Here is an 18,396-nt window from a genome sequence, read left to right on the forward strand (position 1 = left end):
ATTTGTGTTTTATTTATTTATTATATATCTGAATGTTAAAGGTTGATTTTCCACATTTACAGGAAGATGATTAGAAACACGCAGAAATAGCTCGGACCTTACGAATCATCATCATTACCATTTTTTTTTTTAAATACATTGCACATCCAGATGCAGTATGTGAATGTATGTGATTTTATTCATTAACACAATAAAAGATACCTCTTCCAAAAAAGAGTGTGAAGGTTATAAGGGATATAAGTGTAGAAAATTTCAATCTCATGACATTTCCGTCTTGAAGCTCAGGTTTAAAATCCGTCGTTGGTTTTGCTGTGAGCTTTAGCGAGTAAGAAACTGTAGGGATCCTGCAGAGGAATAAAACACGTAACACAACCGTCGAGTCGATTCACTACATTAAACAAACATCCGTCGCATCTTTCAGTTTCTTATAAAAGTGTACAAATATTAAAAAAAAAAAGCAGAAAAGACTATTTTTAGTATTTTTTGTAGTAACGCTGCTTCATTTAATTTCATCTGAATAAGAGTTTTAGTTTATTTAAAGCCGTCACACTGACTGACAGGTCTGCAGGTCAGAATGTTTCTCAGAACCAGAACCAGAACCAGGATCCATCCTGAAACACTATGAGGAGTGAGGAGTGGAAGCCGCTGGAGTCCTACAGCTCCGTGTCATTGTATTTCTGAGGGTTGAAATATCCACGACGAGACGGATCAGCGTCTTCAGCAGATCCACCGCGAGCCACAGGGTTCGAGCTGGAGCTAGAAAATCCAGCAGGGTTTAGGAAAAAAAAAAACCACGCACACGCTCTCTCACGCACACACTCTCTCTCACGCACACGCTCTCACGCACACGCTCTCACGCACACGCTCTCACGCACACGCTCTCACGCACACGCTCTCACGCAGCAGATCAGAGTACTACAGCACACTGACACTGACTCACCCGACAGGCGGCGGCCGCGTGGCCCCGGGCTTCGGTTTCACGGGGACGGCGTAAATGTCCGGGTGTCTCTGAGAAATCTCCAACTGCAGACAGAGAAACGGTTCAGATTTAAATTCACCACGAATGTTCTTCCACACGCACGATACTGATGATTTCTAATGTATAACACATGAATATTGTGTCTGTAGCGATGTGCGTCTCCTCCTGAGGCGATTAGACGACAGGATACTGTGATCACTGAAAGATAAATCTAATAACCAGCAATTAAATAATTTAGAGCTGCTTCCGTGTAAAGCAGTGAAACGCAGGACTGCACTGATTCACTGAGACTGATGCACAGAGGCGAGGGGAGTGTGTGTGTGTGTGTGTGTGAGAGGGAGAGAGAGTGTGTGTGTGTGTGTGTGAGAGAGAGTGTGTGTGTGTGTGTGTGTGTGTGCGTGTGTGAGAGAGAGAGAGTGTGAGAGAGTGTGTGAGTGTGTGTGTGTGTGTGTGAGAGAGATGGAGAGAGCGTGTATGTGAGTGTATGTGTGTGTGTGTGTGTGTGTGTGTGTGTGTGTGTGTGAGAGAGAGAGTGTGTGTGTGTGAGTATGTGATAGAGAGGGAGTGTGTGTGTGTGTGTGTGTGTGTGTGTATGAGAGAGAGGGAGAGAGAGTGTATGTGTGTGTGTGTGTATGTGTGTGTGTGTGTATGAGAGAGAGGGAGAGAGAGTGTGTGTGTGTGTGTGTGTGTGTGTGTGTGTGAGAGAGATGGAGAGAGCGTGTATGTGAGTGTGTGTGTGTGTGTGTGTGTGAGAGAGAGAGTGTGTGTGTGAGTATGTGATAGAGAGGGAGAGTGTGTGTGTGTGTGTGTGTGTATGAGAGAGAGGGAGAGAGAGTGTGTGTGTGTGTGTGTGTGTGTGAGAGAGATGGAGAGAGCGTGTATGTGAGTGTATGTGTGTGTGTGTGTGAGTATGTGATAGAGAGGGAGTGTGTGTGTGTGTGTGTGTGTGTGTGTATGAGAGAGAGACACTGACCCGGGCGTGTTCAGCCTCCTGCAGTTCCAGCATCCTCTGTGCTCGGGCGAGGTGATCCATCTGCTCGAAGGCCTTCACTTTGCCCAGGAACGAGCGGCTGGCAGGATCTTCAGTACCTGTGGCGGGTTCCTGAGGTGGAGCCCCTCGAGCGAGGAAACTGGGTTTGAGGGCGACGGGAGGCGGCGGCGGCTTGGTGCTGACGTCACTGCTCACCGTGCTGCCGGACTCACTGCCCTGCCGCTGAGATCGAACCTGACACACACACACACACACACACACACACACACACACACACACACACAGCAAACATGGAGCTCAGAGCGCCGTGGTGAGAACTCCACACCTCGCTGTTCACACCTGTCTGTCTCAGCTGCTCCAATCACAGGTGCACAGTAAGGAGTACAGGTGTGTTTCAGCGGGCAGCGTCTCGAGTTTAATTTACTTTGGATAAAAGTATCAGTCAAATGAGGTAACTGTAAATATACACTCATTAATATTCGCTTAATCAATAATAAGTGGATAATATTATAGTGCTACAGACAGGGTGAACATTAGCAGTAGCTCCACAGGACATAAAATCTCCATCAGCTGTAATGTTTCAGGCTGTTATTTATTTATTTATTTATTTATTTACTCACACACTGATCCGCCACCTTCAGCTCATCATCACGCAACAATAATTTATTTTTAAGCTCCTCAAACACACACAGTGAGGACAAACGGCTTTACATCCGCTATAGACGCTGACCACACGGAGTATAATACAGTATAATACATAACACACTATTATTTACTCAAATCAACCGTTTGTGATTCAGCCACCGATCACAGCAAGAAAATGTAACAAAATAAATGTATATTTACACTATATGACTAAAAGTATGTGCACCCCTGACCATCACACCCATATGTGCATGCTGAACATCCCATTCCAGATTTATTCCCCGTGTGTTTGCTGTTATAATGAGCTCCACTCTTCTGGGAAGCTTTCCACTAGATGTTGGAGCGTGGCTGTGGGGATTTGTGTTCATTCAGCTACAAGAGCATTAGTGAGGTCAGGCGCTGATGTTGGGATGTCGAGGAGGTCTGGGGTTCAGTCGGTGTTCCAGTTCATCCCAAAGGTGTTCAGTGGGGTTGAGGTCAGGGCTCTGTGCAGGACACTCGAGTTCTTCCACTCCAACCTTCACACACCATGTCTTCATGGAGCTCGCTTTGTGCACAGGGGCATTGTCATGCTGGAACAGGTTTGAGCCTCTTAGTTCCAGTGAAGGGAAACTGTAAAGCTACAGCACACAGAGATGTTCTACACAACTGTGTGCTTCAGACTTTGTGGCAACAGTTTGGAGAAGAAGCACATGTGGGGGGGATGGTTAGGGGTGCACATACTTTTGTGTAAATGCAGCATCACAACATCAAAGTAGCAACTGCATTATTGAGGAAATCCCAGTGGAGAGTGTTAGTAAGCCTCGGTCTCGGTGGATGTGTCAGTGTCGGCTGTGTGTTTATGATCAGAGACGGAGGAGCAGGTAGCAGCGGGTGTGATGAGAGTTACGGCTCACACTAAAGCATGACGTGGAGCGTATAAAGCAGGAGTGAAAGCAGGAGAGGGTTTTTACCTTCGGCGGCTCTGGGACGAAGGATGGAGGGGGACTGGGGTCTCGCAGCACTTCTCTGCTCCCGGCTCGTTTCATGCGGGGCACGGGGGCGGGTCTCTGCAGGGGGGAGGGGCATAGGGGTAGGATCAAAGGGTGGTTTCAAACAGTACATATGTGCAGATAATCAGCTTTTACTAAAAATTCATGGATGAAATCACAGATGCTAAAAATCATCCTCATTTCTCTTGGAGGTATTACGGAGTTAAATGTGTGTTAAATGTGAAGTTTATTTTTGGTTAATATTACAGCTGGACATTTCAGCTACAGGTGTACATTTAGTAACACAATGTTGTGCTAATATCAGTGTAAACTGCAAGGCAATGTGAAAAGATATCATGAAAATGTAATCTCTGAACACGTTTATCCACCAACACACAAACCACATGCAACGCTAAGCTGCTTTATAAAAATTACATAGATAACAGAAAAAGGCACAAAAGCAGCTTCAATTTTACACACTTTTAAACACCCCCAACAATAAACACACCTCAAAGTTATCTGCATATCGGATCCTGATTGGTTCTTAGACTTAATGATGCAATAATAAAAAAAAAAAAGGCAGGTAACATGATTGACAGGTGAGTAAACACACCTCCTCGTCCTGACTGGCTGAACTTTGGTGGTTCTCATGTGGTTTCTCCTGTTATTTTATTATTTAGTTATTTTATTATTTTATTTAAGCTGCAGGAACATGTTATTTCTTGGGTATTTCATGTATAAGTCACATGCCTGATGACAAACATGGCTATAGAACATGGCTATAAGTTCTAAACTTTCAGTTCTTTTAAACAGAGTGGATTTGGAGTTATTTAGGCAGGTTTTTTTTTTAACTAATGTATAATTGGAGGAAAGTTTGTTTTAAACAATGTTAACACATTCTTTTGATGGGTGCCAATAATTTTGGAGCTGTATATTATACACAATCCATGTAAGAGTGGCACTGCAACGCTGAGGTGACCAAAGCAATAGAGTCAGTTTGTTAGCATACAGGCTAATGATGGTCACTCACCTCGTCTGCAGGCTCTGAGGAGCGGCTCGTCCCCGATACCTGCGGCTCATCAGTCGTCTCGTCCAGCTCGTTATCCGTATAGGCTCCGCCCTCATCCGCCGTGTCGTCGTAGTCCCCGGTAAGACGGCTGTCCATGCTCAGGTAATCTGCGCTCATGGCCGACAGGTAAGACATGCGGTCATCGTGGAGGTCCAGGTCCTCCTCAGTGCCGTCCAGCTAAACAACCACAGAGGTGAATTAGCATAAACCTCCAAACAGTGAGTTAGATGTATAGCGTTTAATAATAGTAATAATAGTGCTTCTTACTTTACTCTCGCAGACCCACACCGCTTTGTTCTGTTGCTCCTGAATCGTGTCCTTCAGACTCCCGTACCAGGCATCATGAGCCGAGTTCAGATCCACCGTCGCTGTAAAGGTAAACACGATTAAAGGTGTAAAGTGACAGGTGTGAGGAGCGCTGAGCGTCTGGAACCACATGAACGTTTATGCACAACACGAATGGCTTAATTTTCTCAACTCTAATGTGTTCCATCGGCCAAGACACGTCTCGAAAATGTACCGTTTCTAGTTTAGAACTGGATCTCCAATGCTGATGTAGCTAACATGTAAAGGAAGTCTGTCTCGCTGATGTGGTTTAGGACACAGTGGAACTTCCTGTCATGTATAAACTGAACCTAAACTTCAACACAAGTAGAACCTGATGCCGACGGTGAGGACGGTGATGCCTCCAGCACCAGTCTAGTCCTGCTACTCATGAGAAATTCCCTTCAAATAAACTTCAAACAAAAAGGAAGCTACTGAAGAAAAACTATTACAAACGTTTGACCTTGCTGTGACCTTGACCCTGTTTGGATCAACTCCAAAATCTTATCAGTTCATCTGCAGGTTACAGTGATCATTCCACATAAATCCTACAATCAACCAGCCACTCGCTCCTGAGATATCACACAGGAACATACAGTAATTCCCCACCACCCTGTGATGGAGGCATAAAAAAGAAAGAACAATCCGCAGACATGGAAAAAAAATTGAATGTAGAGTAAGGGGCAAAGATGGAGACTAGAATTAAGACCAAAAACTTAATGCAGAACCTGGGAATATATGACAAAGAACCCAATCACAGCAGCAGCTCTTCTTCTGCTAACAGCACGAATCATTCGAGATGGTGACTGAGCATGTACCGCATTTTTCATTGTGTCTCCTAAATCCAGAAAGAGATTCCGTTTCCTGCACAATATCTTCGATTCTAACTTTTTACAAACCAGGAACAGGAATTTTCAGGATCTGTCACAGACTCTATTATACTGTGCATCATAAATCTTACTGTAGTGATAAATAAAATAAAAATAAAAACTTGAATGGCAAAAAAAGATGGTCATTGAGCAGAAGATGCAGTTAACTTGGAACTGATTCTCAGAGAAATGTGACATTTTAAAGAAGAATCAAAGCAGCACCTTTAGGCTATCGCTGCAGAAATTATGAAAATAAATCTGAGACTGGAAAAAGTGGAAAAATGAATAACCCAGGGAGAGTAAATGCTGCAGAAGCCAGAGGAGGTAATGGCTGAATAGCTGATGAACACATGAGGATGAGAAGATGTGGTGTCATGGAGGGAGCGGAGAAGGATTATAGAGCAATGTTCTCTCTCCACACTGACCCGTGAAGAGGTGAGAGCAGGTCTTCTTCAGTTTCACCGCCTGCTCGTACAGTTTGCGTGAGCTGCGGTTAGAACCCGGTGCCAGGCGGTTCCTCATCGTCTTCACGCCCTGCTTACTGTCCGGGTTCAGGAACACAACAATGGGGTACCACTGGGTGTAGTTCAGAGTGTCCACTGCCTTCGGGGTGACGTCCAGCAAAGCATGCTTATCCTGAGGGAGAGAGAGAGAGAGAGAGAGAGAGAGAGGAGACAGAGAAAGAGAAAAGAAAGAGAGAGAGAAACAGACCGTCTGCTCTTGAGCACTCTGAGGTGTGAAAATAACGTTCACTGCGTCTCAGTATAAAATGACAGCCGCATTAATATACAAATGCTATCCAACAATAAACTTTTTATAATCTTTTTATTATTAATAGTTTTACACTCTGTAAAGGAATTAGAGCGTTCATAAGGTGGAGTTTGGAGGGAAATCTTTGTAAGGTGGAGTCTAAAGGGCGATGGGTGGAGTTTAAAGGGTGGATTTCCGAAGATGGAGCTTGAAGGGCGGAGTTTACCTGTTCGATGATCTGCTGCACAGTGTTCAGTCTCACCACACCTGAGGACTTCTCTGTTCCTGCATCTTTAGGTTCTCTCTCTGTGAACATGCACACACACACACGCACACACACACACACACACACACACGCGCACACACACACGCGCACACACACACGCGCACACACACACACACACACACACAAATACACAAATACACACACACAATCAGTACCCCACATACACATACACAGCTCAGGAGCTCATATCAGCTCATTTTACACTTACTTGCGATGACGAAATCTTCAGGCAGGTCGTTGCCGAGTTTCTCACACGCCACATCAGCGATTGGGCCGAACAGAACCACGGGCCTCCGGAACCCAGCTGCAGGGACGAGAGGAGCAAGAGACAAAAGATGTGGCGTGGTGGGTGTGGTGAAGATGTGATGGGTGTGGTGTAGGTGTGGGTGTGGGAGTGGTGTAGGTGTGGGTGTGGGTGTGGTGTAGGTGTGGGTGTGGTGTAGGTGTGGGAGTGGGTGTGGTGTAGGTGTGGGTGTGGTGTAGGTGTGGTGTAGGAGTGGGTGTGGTGTAGGTGTGGGTGTGGTATAGGTGTGGGTGTGGCGTGGGTGTGGCATAGGTGTGGTGGGCGTACCCTCTCTCAGAACCACCCTCTCGTAGGCGGGGAAGCGAGTGGTGACGGGGTTGGCTGTGAGATCCTCTCTGCTCTTACGCAGGTCCTTCTTCTTTGCTGCCCTTTGACCTCTGAGCCTCCAGAAATCTCCTCTGTCATTGGCTGCTCCTTTCTGGGCGTTCTGTACGTTGGCCATCTGCTCAGCTCTGTGGGCGTCGGTCAGAACAACAGCGTCATCATGACATCATCACAAAACATGATGACCAACATTCACATGTGGGTTTCCAAAATACACAATCAGACACATTGACACACACACACACGCACGCGCAGACACACACACGCGCGCAGACACACACACACACACACACACACACACAGACGCACACACGCCCAGACAGACACACAAACACACGTGCGCAGACACACACACACACGTGCGCAGACACACACACACACGCGTGCGCAGACACACACACACGTGCGCAGACACACACACAGACACGCCCAGACACAGACACACAAACACACACACACGTGCGCAGACACACACACACACGTGCGCAGACACACACACACACACGTGCGCAGACACACACACACACACGTGCGCAGACACACACACACACACGCCCAGACACACACACACGTGCGCAGACACACACACCTGCTCTTGCTGGGGATGACGCCTCTCTCCTGCAGCTGGTTGTCTCGGTCGGTGCGGATGGCGAGCCAGCTGCCCAGCTTTCCGTCGTACAGCGTATCCACCACTTTAAAGATGTCGCCTCTGCTGAAGGACAGACCCTGAGGAGAGTCTTTCTCGTGGTCAAAATGAGTTCTGATGTAGAAGTTATCTCCTCGACCCGACGCCACGATGTCCTTATACACTGTAACCATCAGTCACATGACCACACCCATTAAAATCCACATTATTAACAGATAATAATGACTAAACTTTATGGAAAAGCGTTTCCGGTACCGTCCGGTTTGCTCTGTGCCAGGATGGTGACGTCGTCTCCTTTAGGAATTTCGAGCAGGTAGAGCACGGCGTCCTCACGCACCATGCCACGGAAATCCATGTTATTCACCTGCAGAGAAAAACAACAACTCTTATCTTCTGTGAACTTACAAACACACACCAGATGTGCTGTAGCTCCGAACGAGACGATTTAGAAAGCGAGTTTTAAGACTCCTACTGTTTCATTTTAAGACTGAGCTTCACCAACAGGACTAGATTAACAGAACTTAAAGCTGTTATAGATTTATTTAAGCTGAAAATTCAGCATTTAACTTAAAACTGTGAGCTGGGATTTTCCTCCACAATGGAATCCAGTCTAAAAGAGAAAACAGCAGCAACACAACTCCTGAGAGATAACACTACTGAAACTGCCTTTCTTCTCTTTAGGAATGAAAACATTTCGATAAAATCTTTCAAATTTCACAATCCATCTAAACACGCTGCCATTTTATACAGTTAAACCTCAGACACACCTTTAAACTTAAACCTGCATTACCAATTAAATAATAGAGCAATAACGAATAAAAATTTATATTAAAACTATATAATCTATATTCAACAGTAATTTATTTATAGCCTTTTTTTTGTAGAATCCATCACCATGGAAACAGACAAACGTGTTTCAGTGAATTGTTTGAATAATTTTTGTAAATATTCTTTATTTACGACGGAGTGTGAAATAGGAGAGTATTGTGGACTGTTCAGTGTTTAATCCTGTAAGATGAGTCTGAAACATTCTGCAGTAATGATGAATTTTATTGTCTGTGTTTTACGGAGTTTTAAAAACGCAGACTGCGAGTTTTAGTACTGAGCTGGTTTTTAATCACTGGACTAATTATTTTTAATATTTTATTTGCAGTAAACTGGGCTGATGATAAATCCGCAGTGACGATGCTGTCCTGTGTCTCGGAGGTGTTTTGTACCTTCATGATCTGGTCTCCAGGCCGCAGACCCTCCACCTCCGCTGGACTGTCCTCCTGAACGTTGGCTATGAAAATCCCCACATCGTTTCCTCCTGCCAGCCTCAGACCCACGCTCTCACCCTTCTGAAAGCGCACCATCACCGTGTTTGGCCTGAGGAACACACCACATTCACACACGCACACACACACATACACACGCATACACACACGCACACACACAAAAATTGTGATTGGTCAGAAGGTGTTGATTACTTTTCTATAACAGCACCTCTGACAGTAGCGCAGGTTTATATTCAGAATTAATTGAATTAATTATAAATAAATAATTTGCTCGTTCTAATACGTCATCATTTCTATAGCAACAGCTCATTCACAGGGACGTGCACAGCCGACGCTCCACAAAAACTGATTTTAAAAAGTGTGTAATCACCGATATATTGTGAGATGTTTATTTATTTAACATTGATGGAAGGAGTCTCCAGTGTCAGCGCTTTGTAACAGTCAGAGGTGAAGCTGTAACTGTAAGTTTTCCGACATCTTCAGGACAGAGGAGTTTACGCTTCTTTGCGGTTTCTCAGTAACATGCAGAACAAGCTGCGATTTGTTTTGTTTTTTCTTATTAACTTCAGGAGAGAGAAGAAAGAGGCTGGGGAAAGAACGAGTGTTTATAGCTGCTATAACAGAAATGAGAACTAACTTGTTTCATGGACCAAAACATTAAATGCATCTATAAGTGAATAAAAAGTATGTGATGTTCTTTAAGAAATAAAAATTGTAGTTGTTGGTGACTTGCTGTGGTATAAGAGGAATAAAACACATGCTTGAAAATCATCAGCTTTGGTGTGCTAACAGTGACTCCGCTTCATCACACCACGTCACTGTTGATTATTTTCCTATAACAGCACACCCCCACGAGTTTTATTCCTACAATATCCATTTTTTGCAGACAGATTAATGCCTCTGTTACTGATGAACTCGTACACACCCATAGATCTCCAGGTCCTCTGCGCTCGGTTTCAGAGGAACCTTTGGAAGAGCTTTAACTTTTGGTGGAACGCTGAGTTTAGGTGCAGGCATGGGCACAGGAGCTGTTAATAAAATAATTCACACATCATTAATATCTCACTTTTCTCCTCAGACTTTTACAAGTTTAAACTCTAAATCTCTAAATCTCAAACACAGAGCACTCTGAAGGTCACATGATACCTGGAGCGTCCTCAATCTCAAGCTCGTCTTCCTCCTCTGGTGGAGGTGGAAAATCATCCGGAGCAGCTTGGAATGGCGTCGGCATCGCACCCATTTTAGACAATCTGTTCTGAGGCTCGTCCCTGAAACACACACATCCAGTCACTCACACACACCTCAATAACCGTGATCCAGTACATTTCTGTTTTATAGTCGCGTCATTTAAACCTTTATTTAATGACAGAGTTGCACATCTGCTCTTAGACTTTAATTCTGTCTGGAGTTTTCTGCTCTTTTCTCTCATTCACTGTAATAATCAGATGATCACCTGTTTTTTTCACGCAGCCTCTCATTGGAGGAGTGTGAGGAGATGTCCGAGTGCTGTCCTCGTCTGTCGTCCTGAGGGGAGTATGAACGATACGACTCGATCTCAGACAGATCTGGAGGAAAACAGGAAGTCAAAAGGTTATCGCTAAGCACTATGTCTGGAATGTTCGGATCGACTTCCTCAGATTTTACAGAATTAAAAACAAATTGGAGTTGGAGATAACTCTAAACCTGAGACGTGAGACGTGAGCTGCTAAACTGAGGACAGAGTCGTAGTGCTTCAGAAAAAAATGCATTCTGGATTAAAAAAAAAAGAAAGAAATGCTAAAGATGGATACAGCTCTCACACTGATGGTTTAATCTGTTTCTTTATTATTATTATTTCATTATTTATCAGCAGCTCAGTGTTCTCTGTGTTCAGATTATTTCTGTGATGTTTAAGTAAACTTTATTTCTATATTTCTGACCAATCAGTGAGAGCTCTGCATATACATCTCCCGCCCCGCCCACTTCCACACCACACCCCTCAGCCAATGATTTTATTTTTGTTTAAATTTACGCAAAATTTAAACCAGATCTGATTCAGCAAACAGTGAAAAGGTGATAAAACATTTGAAAACTGAACATGAACATCGTTAATATTCACAGACGAACCTCACGCAATCTCAAACAAACTTCAGGAAATCCATCATCCTGGTCATGATATCATAAAACCATCTATCTGCAGTGTAATAAAGGTTTAGGATTAAAGAAAAAAATAATATAAAAAAATGAAAGAAATAAAAAATATATTAAAAATAAAAACAATTTTATTTTTAATTATAATCTTATTTAAAACAATACTAATAATATTAATTATTAGTATTATTAGCAGTAAGCAGTTCAGTGCCGTTCAGTCACGCTGAACATGTCGAGGCTGTTGTTTACTCGCAAATTCAAAATTCATCTGGAAATAAAATGAGACCAAAATCCAAATTTATTTCTTGTGAGTGCTGGTTTATTTTACTGAACATTACAGTATCAATATCAGTAAAGCGAAAATCTATATTAAAACAATAATACATTACAGTTATATAAATGCTTTTTCTCTGCGTGTCTTTTAAGATGATTCAACATCGCACTGTACGAGATCCCAGTAAACTGTTCTGCATTCTGTAACAGTCTGTGTGATAGCGCGCGTCTCAGCGTCGGATTATACAATGAAGATCCTCTAACGATAGACCTGTGATTAAAGAAAATGTGTAATGCGTGATCCAGAAATCAGCTGGTGCAGGAAAAGGGCTCACAAAACACAAAAATTCTGTGGAAAGTGAGCTTGAGGTAATAAGTAGGCATGAGACAGAATACTAATGTCTTGATTATATCATGATACAAAATAATGGCAAGACGATTTGGCTGCTCGTATCATGTACTGTCATATTTCTTTATGAGCTCCTCCTCTACTTACACACCAGGCGCAGCAGCAGAGCTGGCAGCGTACAGAGCAGGAAGTTTGCTAGTGGGAACCTAACTGCCTCGAAGCGTGCTTACTTAATTACTTAATAGTCCAAAAAGTTAAGCTAATCAGAAAGAAGTGTTATGACACATGTAACAAACACAAGATAAGATAAGACCGGTTTAAGATAAAATAAGATGAGATAAGATAAGAGGCCAGCAGCCACATTTCATTCGGCCTGCGTGAACTTGGAAAACTTAATACTGAAACTGACTATCAGTAATATATAACACTGAAACGGCCCGTAACACTCCACTCCACGGCCCGTAACCTGAAGGTAGTTACCGTAAACCGCCGTATATACGTGCACTCTGGTTTTCATCGTGGCCGACTGAACTGCAGAGTAAAATCAAAGCCTGTGTGCTGCGCTTGATGAAAGTCACATTCACGTCTGAAATGATTGAGAAGCACCTCGTGTGTTGTGCTGACAGTGACGTAACCAGAAATTAATTTTGGTGGAAAGAAAAAAATATATAAATAAAAATCACGATTGTTTTCCTGATCTGTACAGCTTCATTGTGACATGCTCGTGTATTTCAGGTGGAGGTCAAACAGCAGGTGGAGTGAATTAGTTATTTAGTCATTTAAGGCACAATCCACTGTCAAACAATCTTTATATATTAATAACGATGTCATGAAACACTGAAAAAGATTAAAATAATGTTAATAACCAGGTAAAATTACACCTTATATTAAAATCCTGATCCACTTTTCTTACAATACAACGTGTTGATATTTCACTGCTTTGATTTGTTGTCATTACAAAATAATTGTATTAAAATTTAATGTTTTATTTGTGCAAATATTGTCTCATGACGCCTGTATTGGGATATGTCTCATATCATGGTTTTAGTGTTTCGTCTCATGCCTAATAATACGGAGATTTTTATGTCCATTAGCATGTTTCGTTTACGTTTCGTTGAGCCATCGCTGATGTTTAATCGGTTTGACTCACCGTCCGGCTCTGAATCACTGTCAGCCATGGGCGGGACCCGAACCAGAACTTTCCTGCGATCTCTCTGGACCACCAGCTGCAGTTTTCCTCGTGATTTTTCAATCAGCTTCCCCGCATCACTCAGGGACAGATTCTCTGTGGCAGTCCCGTTAATCTGAGACACAAAAACCTCTTATACAGACGTCTGTTCATCAGATTCATTACTAACTTCCTAACAAGCTGGGACATGCGAAGAAAAGAATTTCACTGTGCTCTAATGTATACATGATGAATAAAAGCTTCTTCTGTTGCAGCGTCACTGACATCCTGTCGCTAACGAGAGAGAATGAAACGTGTGCAGAGAGAAACAGGTCTAATAAACGTGTGCTGTTTAAATATGAGGCTATTTTGTGGTGCTGACCTTCAGGATGATGTCTCCCTCGTGCAGGCTGCCGACTCTGGAGGCCAGTCCTGTAGTAGTCATCTCTTTAATGAACAGCTGACTGCCCAAACGCAGGCCATATTCTGACTCACACACACACACACACACACACACAGACAGGACTGGGTAAGACAGGGACATGAACGTAATATAAATATATCTACGGCCCTATTTGGACAGGATTTGTTTTAAATAAAATGCTGCAGGAATTACAGGAGCTCCTCTCGTTGGTGTCTTTCTCTCTCTTCACTCTGAATTCAGTTCAGTTTTATTTATATAATGATTTTAAGACACATGGTCACAGAGCAGCTTTGTAGATTTAGATCCTAATGAAGAACCCAGAAGTGAAACCGGATAGTGTGATTATAAATCATTACAGCGTACAGCTGTAGAGGAGTAAAGACAGCACTGAGTGTGTGTACAGGATGTTCAGTGTGAGCAGGATTGTGATCCTGGGATGAGCAACAGAACAGTCTTTACGATATCAGCAGCAGCTCATACATACGAATCTACAGAATCCAGGTGAGATTAAACAGGGAAGAACAGGAAGTCATTTTTAGATGATTATCTCTCTAATTTTTATAGCTAGATTTTTAGAAACCAACAGATTCACTCATCATGTGCAGAAAATCTTGAAGCATTTCACACAGTTGCAAACTAATGGATGCTTTTAAACTCTCTCTGGGTCACTTGACCTCCATACTGACATCAGCGAGAAAGAAATGAGAAATTAAACTGTTTTTATTACATAATAAGGCTACAGACCTATAACCTATAAAGCCACAGTTTATAGCCTCAGATGGTGTGTGTGTGAGAGAGAGCGAGCGAGAGCGAGAGAGAGAGAGAGCGAGAGAGATGCTGTACCGTACCTTCATTAGGTCTGTTCTTCTGCAGTAGGACGCGAACTGGTTTCTCCAGCGGCTCGTGTGGGCTCTGTGGAGGTGAGCGTTCTAAGCGCTCACGGCTGGCGTTTCTTCTGAGCGCCTCAGCTGGACGTGGCTCTGGAATACGCGGTTCTCTCTCCCTGTAGTGCGGTTCTGGACTGTGTGAGCGATCCTGAACATTTTCACGGCGATAACGGCGATCCGGGCTGTAGTCTCGATCCAGAGCGTTTTCGCTTCGGTACCGGCGATCGGGACTGTGCTCTCTGCGGTAACGGCGGTCCGGGCTATAGTCGCGGTCTAAGGTGCGGTCGCTGCGGTACCGGCGATCTGGGCTGTAGTCTCGGTCAAGGGTGCGCTCGCTACGGTAACGGCGGTCAGGGCTGCGTTCATGCTCCAGCATGCGTCCTCGGCTGCCGTCACGGCGATACTGACGCTCAGGACTGGCGTCTCGTTCCAGCATTCGGCCACGGCTACGCTCGTAGTCGTACTCGGAGTCGGTGCGTCCGCTGAAGGTGCTGTGTCGGTCCGGCTCATAGTCGTAATCATCGCTGTAGTCCGGATGATTGAACACGCGGTCCTCCGGGGGCGGGGCTTGCTTCACCACACCCACAGGAAGTCTACGCGGCCTTTTCACTGTCTACAGGAAAAGCGAAAAAAACATCACAATCACTCAATATCCAACATATGAAAATACAAAATTTTATTGAAGAAGTTTTTACATTACTGTAAATTAACATTATTAAAGATAATTAAAAGAATTAACAAAAGGTTGTGAGTTATTACACATCTGACTCACTATCTTGGCGACTTTGCCACACTTGCGTAGAGTCTGTACAGCAAACGAGTGCACAACGTTCTCCATGGACGAGTTGTTCACCTGGATCACGCGATCATTCTGACTAAAAACAGAAAACAAAAAAAGTTCCTACACTATGAGAAAAACATTTCCTCAAAGGGTTCTTTGGATTGTTAATGATTTTACTTGGAAACCCTCTGTTGTAGAGTTCTACCTAGAAAGGGTTCTCTAAAGCACAGCTTCCCACCCGTGGTCCTGGAGAACCCAAGTCCTGCACATTTTAGTGTCTCACCTGATTTAATGTATTTATATAGCAGCTTTAACAATAGACACAGTCACAAAGCAGCTTTACAGAAATCCAGATAAAAGTTTAAATTTATTCCTAATGAGCGAGTCAGAGGCGACAATTCCACTAATCCACTAATTAACAGCAAGTGTGTGAGAGCAGGAGCACGCTGAAACGTGCAGGACAGGGGGTTCTCCAGGACCAGGGTGGGAACCTGAGGAACAACCCAAACAGCCCTTAATGCTGCGAGATCGAACTGTTATTTTGTACTGATAATTTTCACGTTTGCTTGTGATGCGTATCTTACAACAGCAGGCCGTCAGCAGGTCCTCCCGGCAGCACGTCAGAGATGATGATCGACGCCTCTCGCGTCTCTTCATTCGGATTGTCTTTTCCGCCCGAGACGGCAATCCCAAATCCCATTTTAGAATCCTACACACGGAAAACAAAGTGATTCAGATTTACAGAAGAATGACAGCTGCTTTAGGAATGAGGACATAAAAAACATTCAGGAACTCCAGAACAGTGCAGTGGTAATTTATTGCCCCGTCATCAGGGGGTTGTGAGTAGAGAGTGATTGGGGCAGTGGGATGGTGTAGGTGGTGTTAGAGAGTGATTGGGGCAGTGGGATGGTGTAGGTGGTGTTAGAGAGCGATTGGGGCAGTGGGATGGTGTAGGTGGTGTTAGGGAGCGATTGGGGCAGTGGGATGGTGTAGGTGGTGTTAGGGAGCGATTGGGGCAGTGGGATGGTGTAGGTGGTGTTGGGGAGTGATTGGGGCAGTGGGATGGTGTAGGTGGTGTTAGGGAGTGATTGGGGCAGTGGGATGGTGTAGGTGGTGTTAGAGAGTGATTGGGGCAGTGGGATGGTGTAGGTGGTGTTAGAGAGTGATTGGGGCAGTGGGATGGTGTAGGTGGTGTTAGAGAGTGATTGGGGCAGTGGGATGGTGTAGGTGGTGTTAGGGAGCGATTGGGGCAGTGGGATGGTGTAGGTGGTGTTAGGGAGTGATTGGGGCAGTGGGATGGTGTAGGTGGTGTTGGGGAGTGATTGGGGCAGTCAGATGGTGTAGGTGGTGTTGGAGAGTGATTGGGGCAGTGGGATGGTGTAGGTGGTGTTGGAGAGTGATTGGGGCAGTGGGATGGTGTAGGTGGTGTTAGAGAGTGATTGGGGCAGTGGGATGGTGTAGGTGGTGTTAGAGAGTGATTGGGGCAGTGGGATGGTGTAGGTGGTGTTAGAGAGTGATTGGGGCAGTGGGATGGTGTAGGTGGTGTTAGGGAGTGATTGGGGCAGTGGGATGGTGTAGGTGGTGTTGGAGAGTGATTGGGGCAGTGGGATGGTGTAGGTGGTGTTGGGGAGTGATTGGGGCAGTGGGATGGTGTAGGTGGTGTTAGGGAGTGATTGGGGCAGTGGGATGGTGTAGGTGGTGTTAGAGAGTGATTGGGGCAGTGGGATGGTGTAGGTGGTGTTGGAGAGTGATTGGGGCAGTGGGATGGTGTAGGTGGTGTTAGGGAGTGATTGGGGCAGTGGGATGGTGTAGGTGGTGTTGGAGAGTGATTGGGGCAGTCGGATGGTGTAGGTGGTGTTGGAGAGTGATTGGGGCAGTGGGATGGTGTAGGTGGTGTTGGGGAGTGATTGGGGCAGTGGGATGGTGTAGGTGGTGTTAGGGAGTGATTGGGGCAGTGGGATGGTGTAGGTGGTGTTAGAGAGTGATTGGGGCAGTGGGATGGTGTAGGTGGTGTTGGAGAGTGATTGGGGCAGTGGGATGGTGTAGGTGGTGTTAGAGAGTGATTGGGGCAGTGGGATGGTGTAGGTGGTGTTAGGGAGTGATTGGGGCAGTGGGATGGTGTAGGTGGTGTTAGGGAGTGATTGGGGCAGTGGGATGGTGTAGGTGGTGTTAGAGAGTGATTGGGGCAGTGGGATGGTGTAGGTGGTGTTAGAGAGTGATTGGGGCAGTGGGATGGTGTAGGTGGTGTTGGAGAGCGATTGGGGCAGTGGGATGGTGTAGGTGGTGTTAGGGAGCGATTGGGGCAGTGGGATGGTGTAGGTGGTGATAGGGAGCGATTGGGGCAGTGGGATGGTGTAGGTGGTGTTAGAGAGCGATTGGGGCAGTGGGATGGTGTAGGTGGTGTTAGAGAGTGATTGGGGCAGTGGGATGGTGTAGGTGGTGTTAGAGAGTGATTGGGGCAGTGGGATGGTGTAGGTGGTGTTGGAGAGTGATTGGGGCAGTGGGATGGTGTAGGTGGTGTTAGAGAGTGATTGGGGCAGTGGGATGGTGTAGGTGGTGTTGGAGAGTGATTGGGGCAGTGGGATGGTGTAGGTGGTGTTAGAGAGTGATTGGGGCAGTGGGATGGTGTAGGTGGTGTTGGAGAGTGATTGGGGCAGTGGGATGGTGTAGGTGGTGTTAGGGAGTGATTGGGGCAGTGGGATGGTGTAGGTGGTGTTAGGGAGTGATTGGGGCAGTGGGATGGTGTAGGTGGTGTTAGAGAGTGATTGGGGCAGTGGGATGGTGTAGGTGGTGTTGGAGAGTGATTGGGGCAGTGGGATGGTGTAGGTGGTGTTAGAGAGTGATTGGGGCAGTGGGATGGTGTAGGTGGTGTTAGAGAGTGATTGGGGCAGTGGGATGGTGTAGGTGGTGTTAGGGAGTGATTGGGGCAGTGGGATGGTGTAGGTGGTG

At 45.2% G+C, this 18,396-nt stretch overlaps 1 protein-coding gene across 3 annotated transcripts in view; it reads right to left on the bottom strand.

Annotated features, from left to right (window-relative positions):
• Position 1: 1 nt before the first annotated feature.
• The window catches only part of tjp2a (tight junction protein 2a (zona occludens 2)), a 26,120-nt gene continuing 7,725 nt past the window's right edge, over positions 2–18,396 (bottom strand). For all 3 annotated transcript variants that reach the window (XM_053241092.1, XM_053241090.1, XM_053241091.1), the window contains 21 exons: positions 16,032–16,156; positions 15,439–15,541; positions 14,628–15,279; positions 13,738–13,841; positions 13,338–13,491; positions 10,889–11,000; positions 10,582–10,703; positions 10,361–10,463; positions 9,376–9,526; positions 8,414–8,522; positions 8,102–8,321; positions 7,456–7,640; positions 7,093–7,188; positions 6,825–6,904; positions 6,274–6,484; positions 4,923–5,023; positions 4,617–4,832; positions 3,569–3,664; positions 1,953–2,204; positions 941–1,023; positions 2–756 (listed from right to left, as the gene is read on the bottom strand). In XM_053241092.1, the coding sequence (XP_053097067.1) occupies positions 654–756; positions 941–1,023; positions 1,953–2,204; positions 3,569–3,664; positions 4,617–4,832; positions 4,923–5,023; positions 6,274–6,484; positions 6,825–6,904; positions 7,093–7,188; positions 7,456–7,640; positions 8,102–8,321; positions 8,414–8,522; positions 9,376–9,526; positions 10,361–10,463; positions 10,582–10,703; positions 10,889–11,000; positions 13,338–13,491; positions 13,738–13,841; positions 14,628–15,279; positions 15,439–15,541; positions 16,032–16,156 (3,378 nt within the window). In that variant the 3' untranslated portion in view covers positions 2–653. The remainder of the gene's footprint in view (positions 757–940; positions 1,024–1,952; positions 2,205–3,568; positions 3,665–4,616; positions 4,833–4,922; positions 5,024–6,273; positions 6,485–6,824; positions 6,905–7,092; positions 7,189–7,455; positions 7,641–8,101; positions 8,322–8,413; positions 8,523–9,375; positions 9,527–10,360; positions 10,464–10,581; positions 10,704–10,888; positions 11,001–13,337; positions 13,492–13,737; positions 13,842–14,627; positions 15,280–15,438; positions 15,542–16,031; positions 16,157–18,396) is intronic.

This window comes from Pangasianodon hypophthalmus, chromosome 17 (genome assembly GCF_027358585.1).
Source record: "Pangasianodon hypophthalmus isolate fPanHyp1 chromosome 17, fPanHyp1.pri, whole genome shotgun sequence".
NCBI lineage: Eukaryota > Metazoa > Chordata > Actinopteri > Siluriformes > Pangasiidae > Pangasianodon > Pangasianodon hypophthalmus.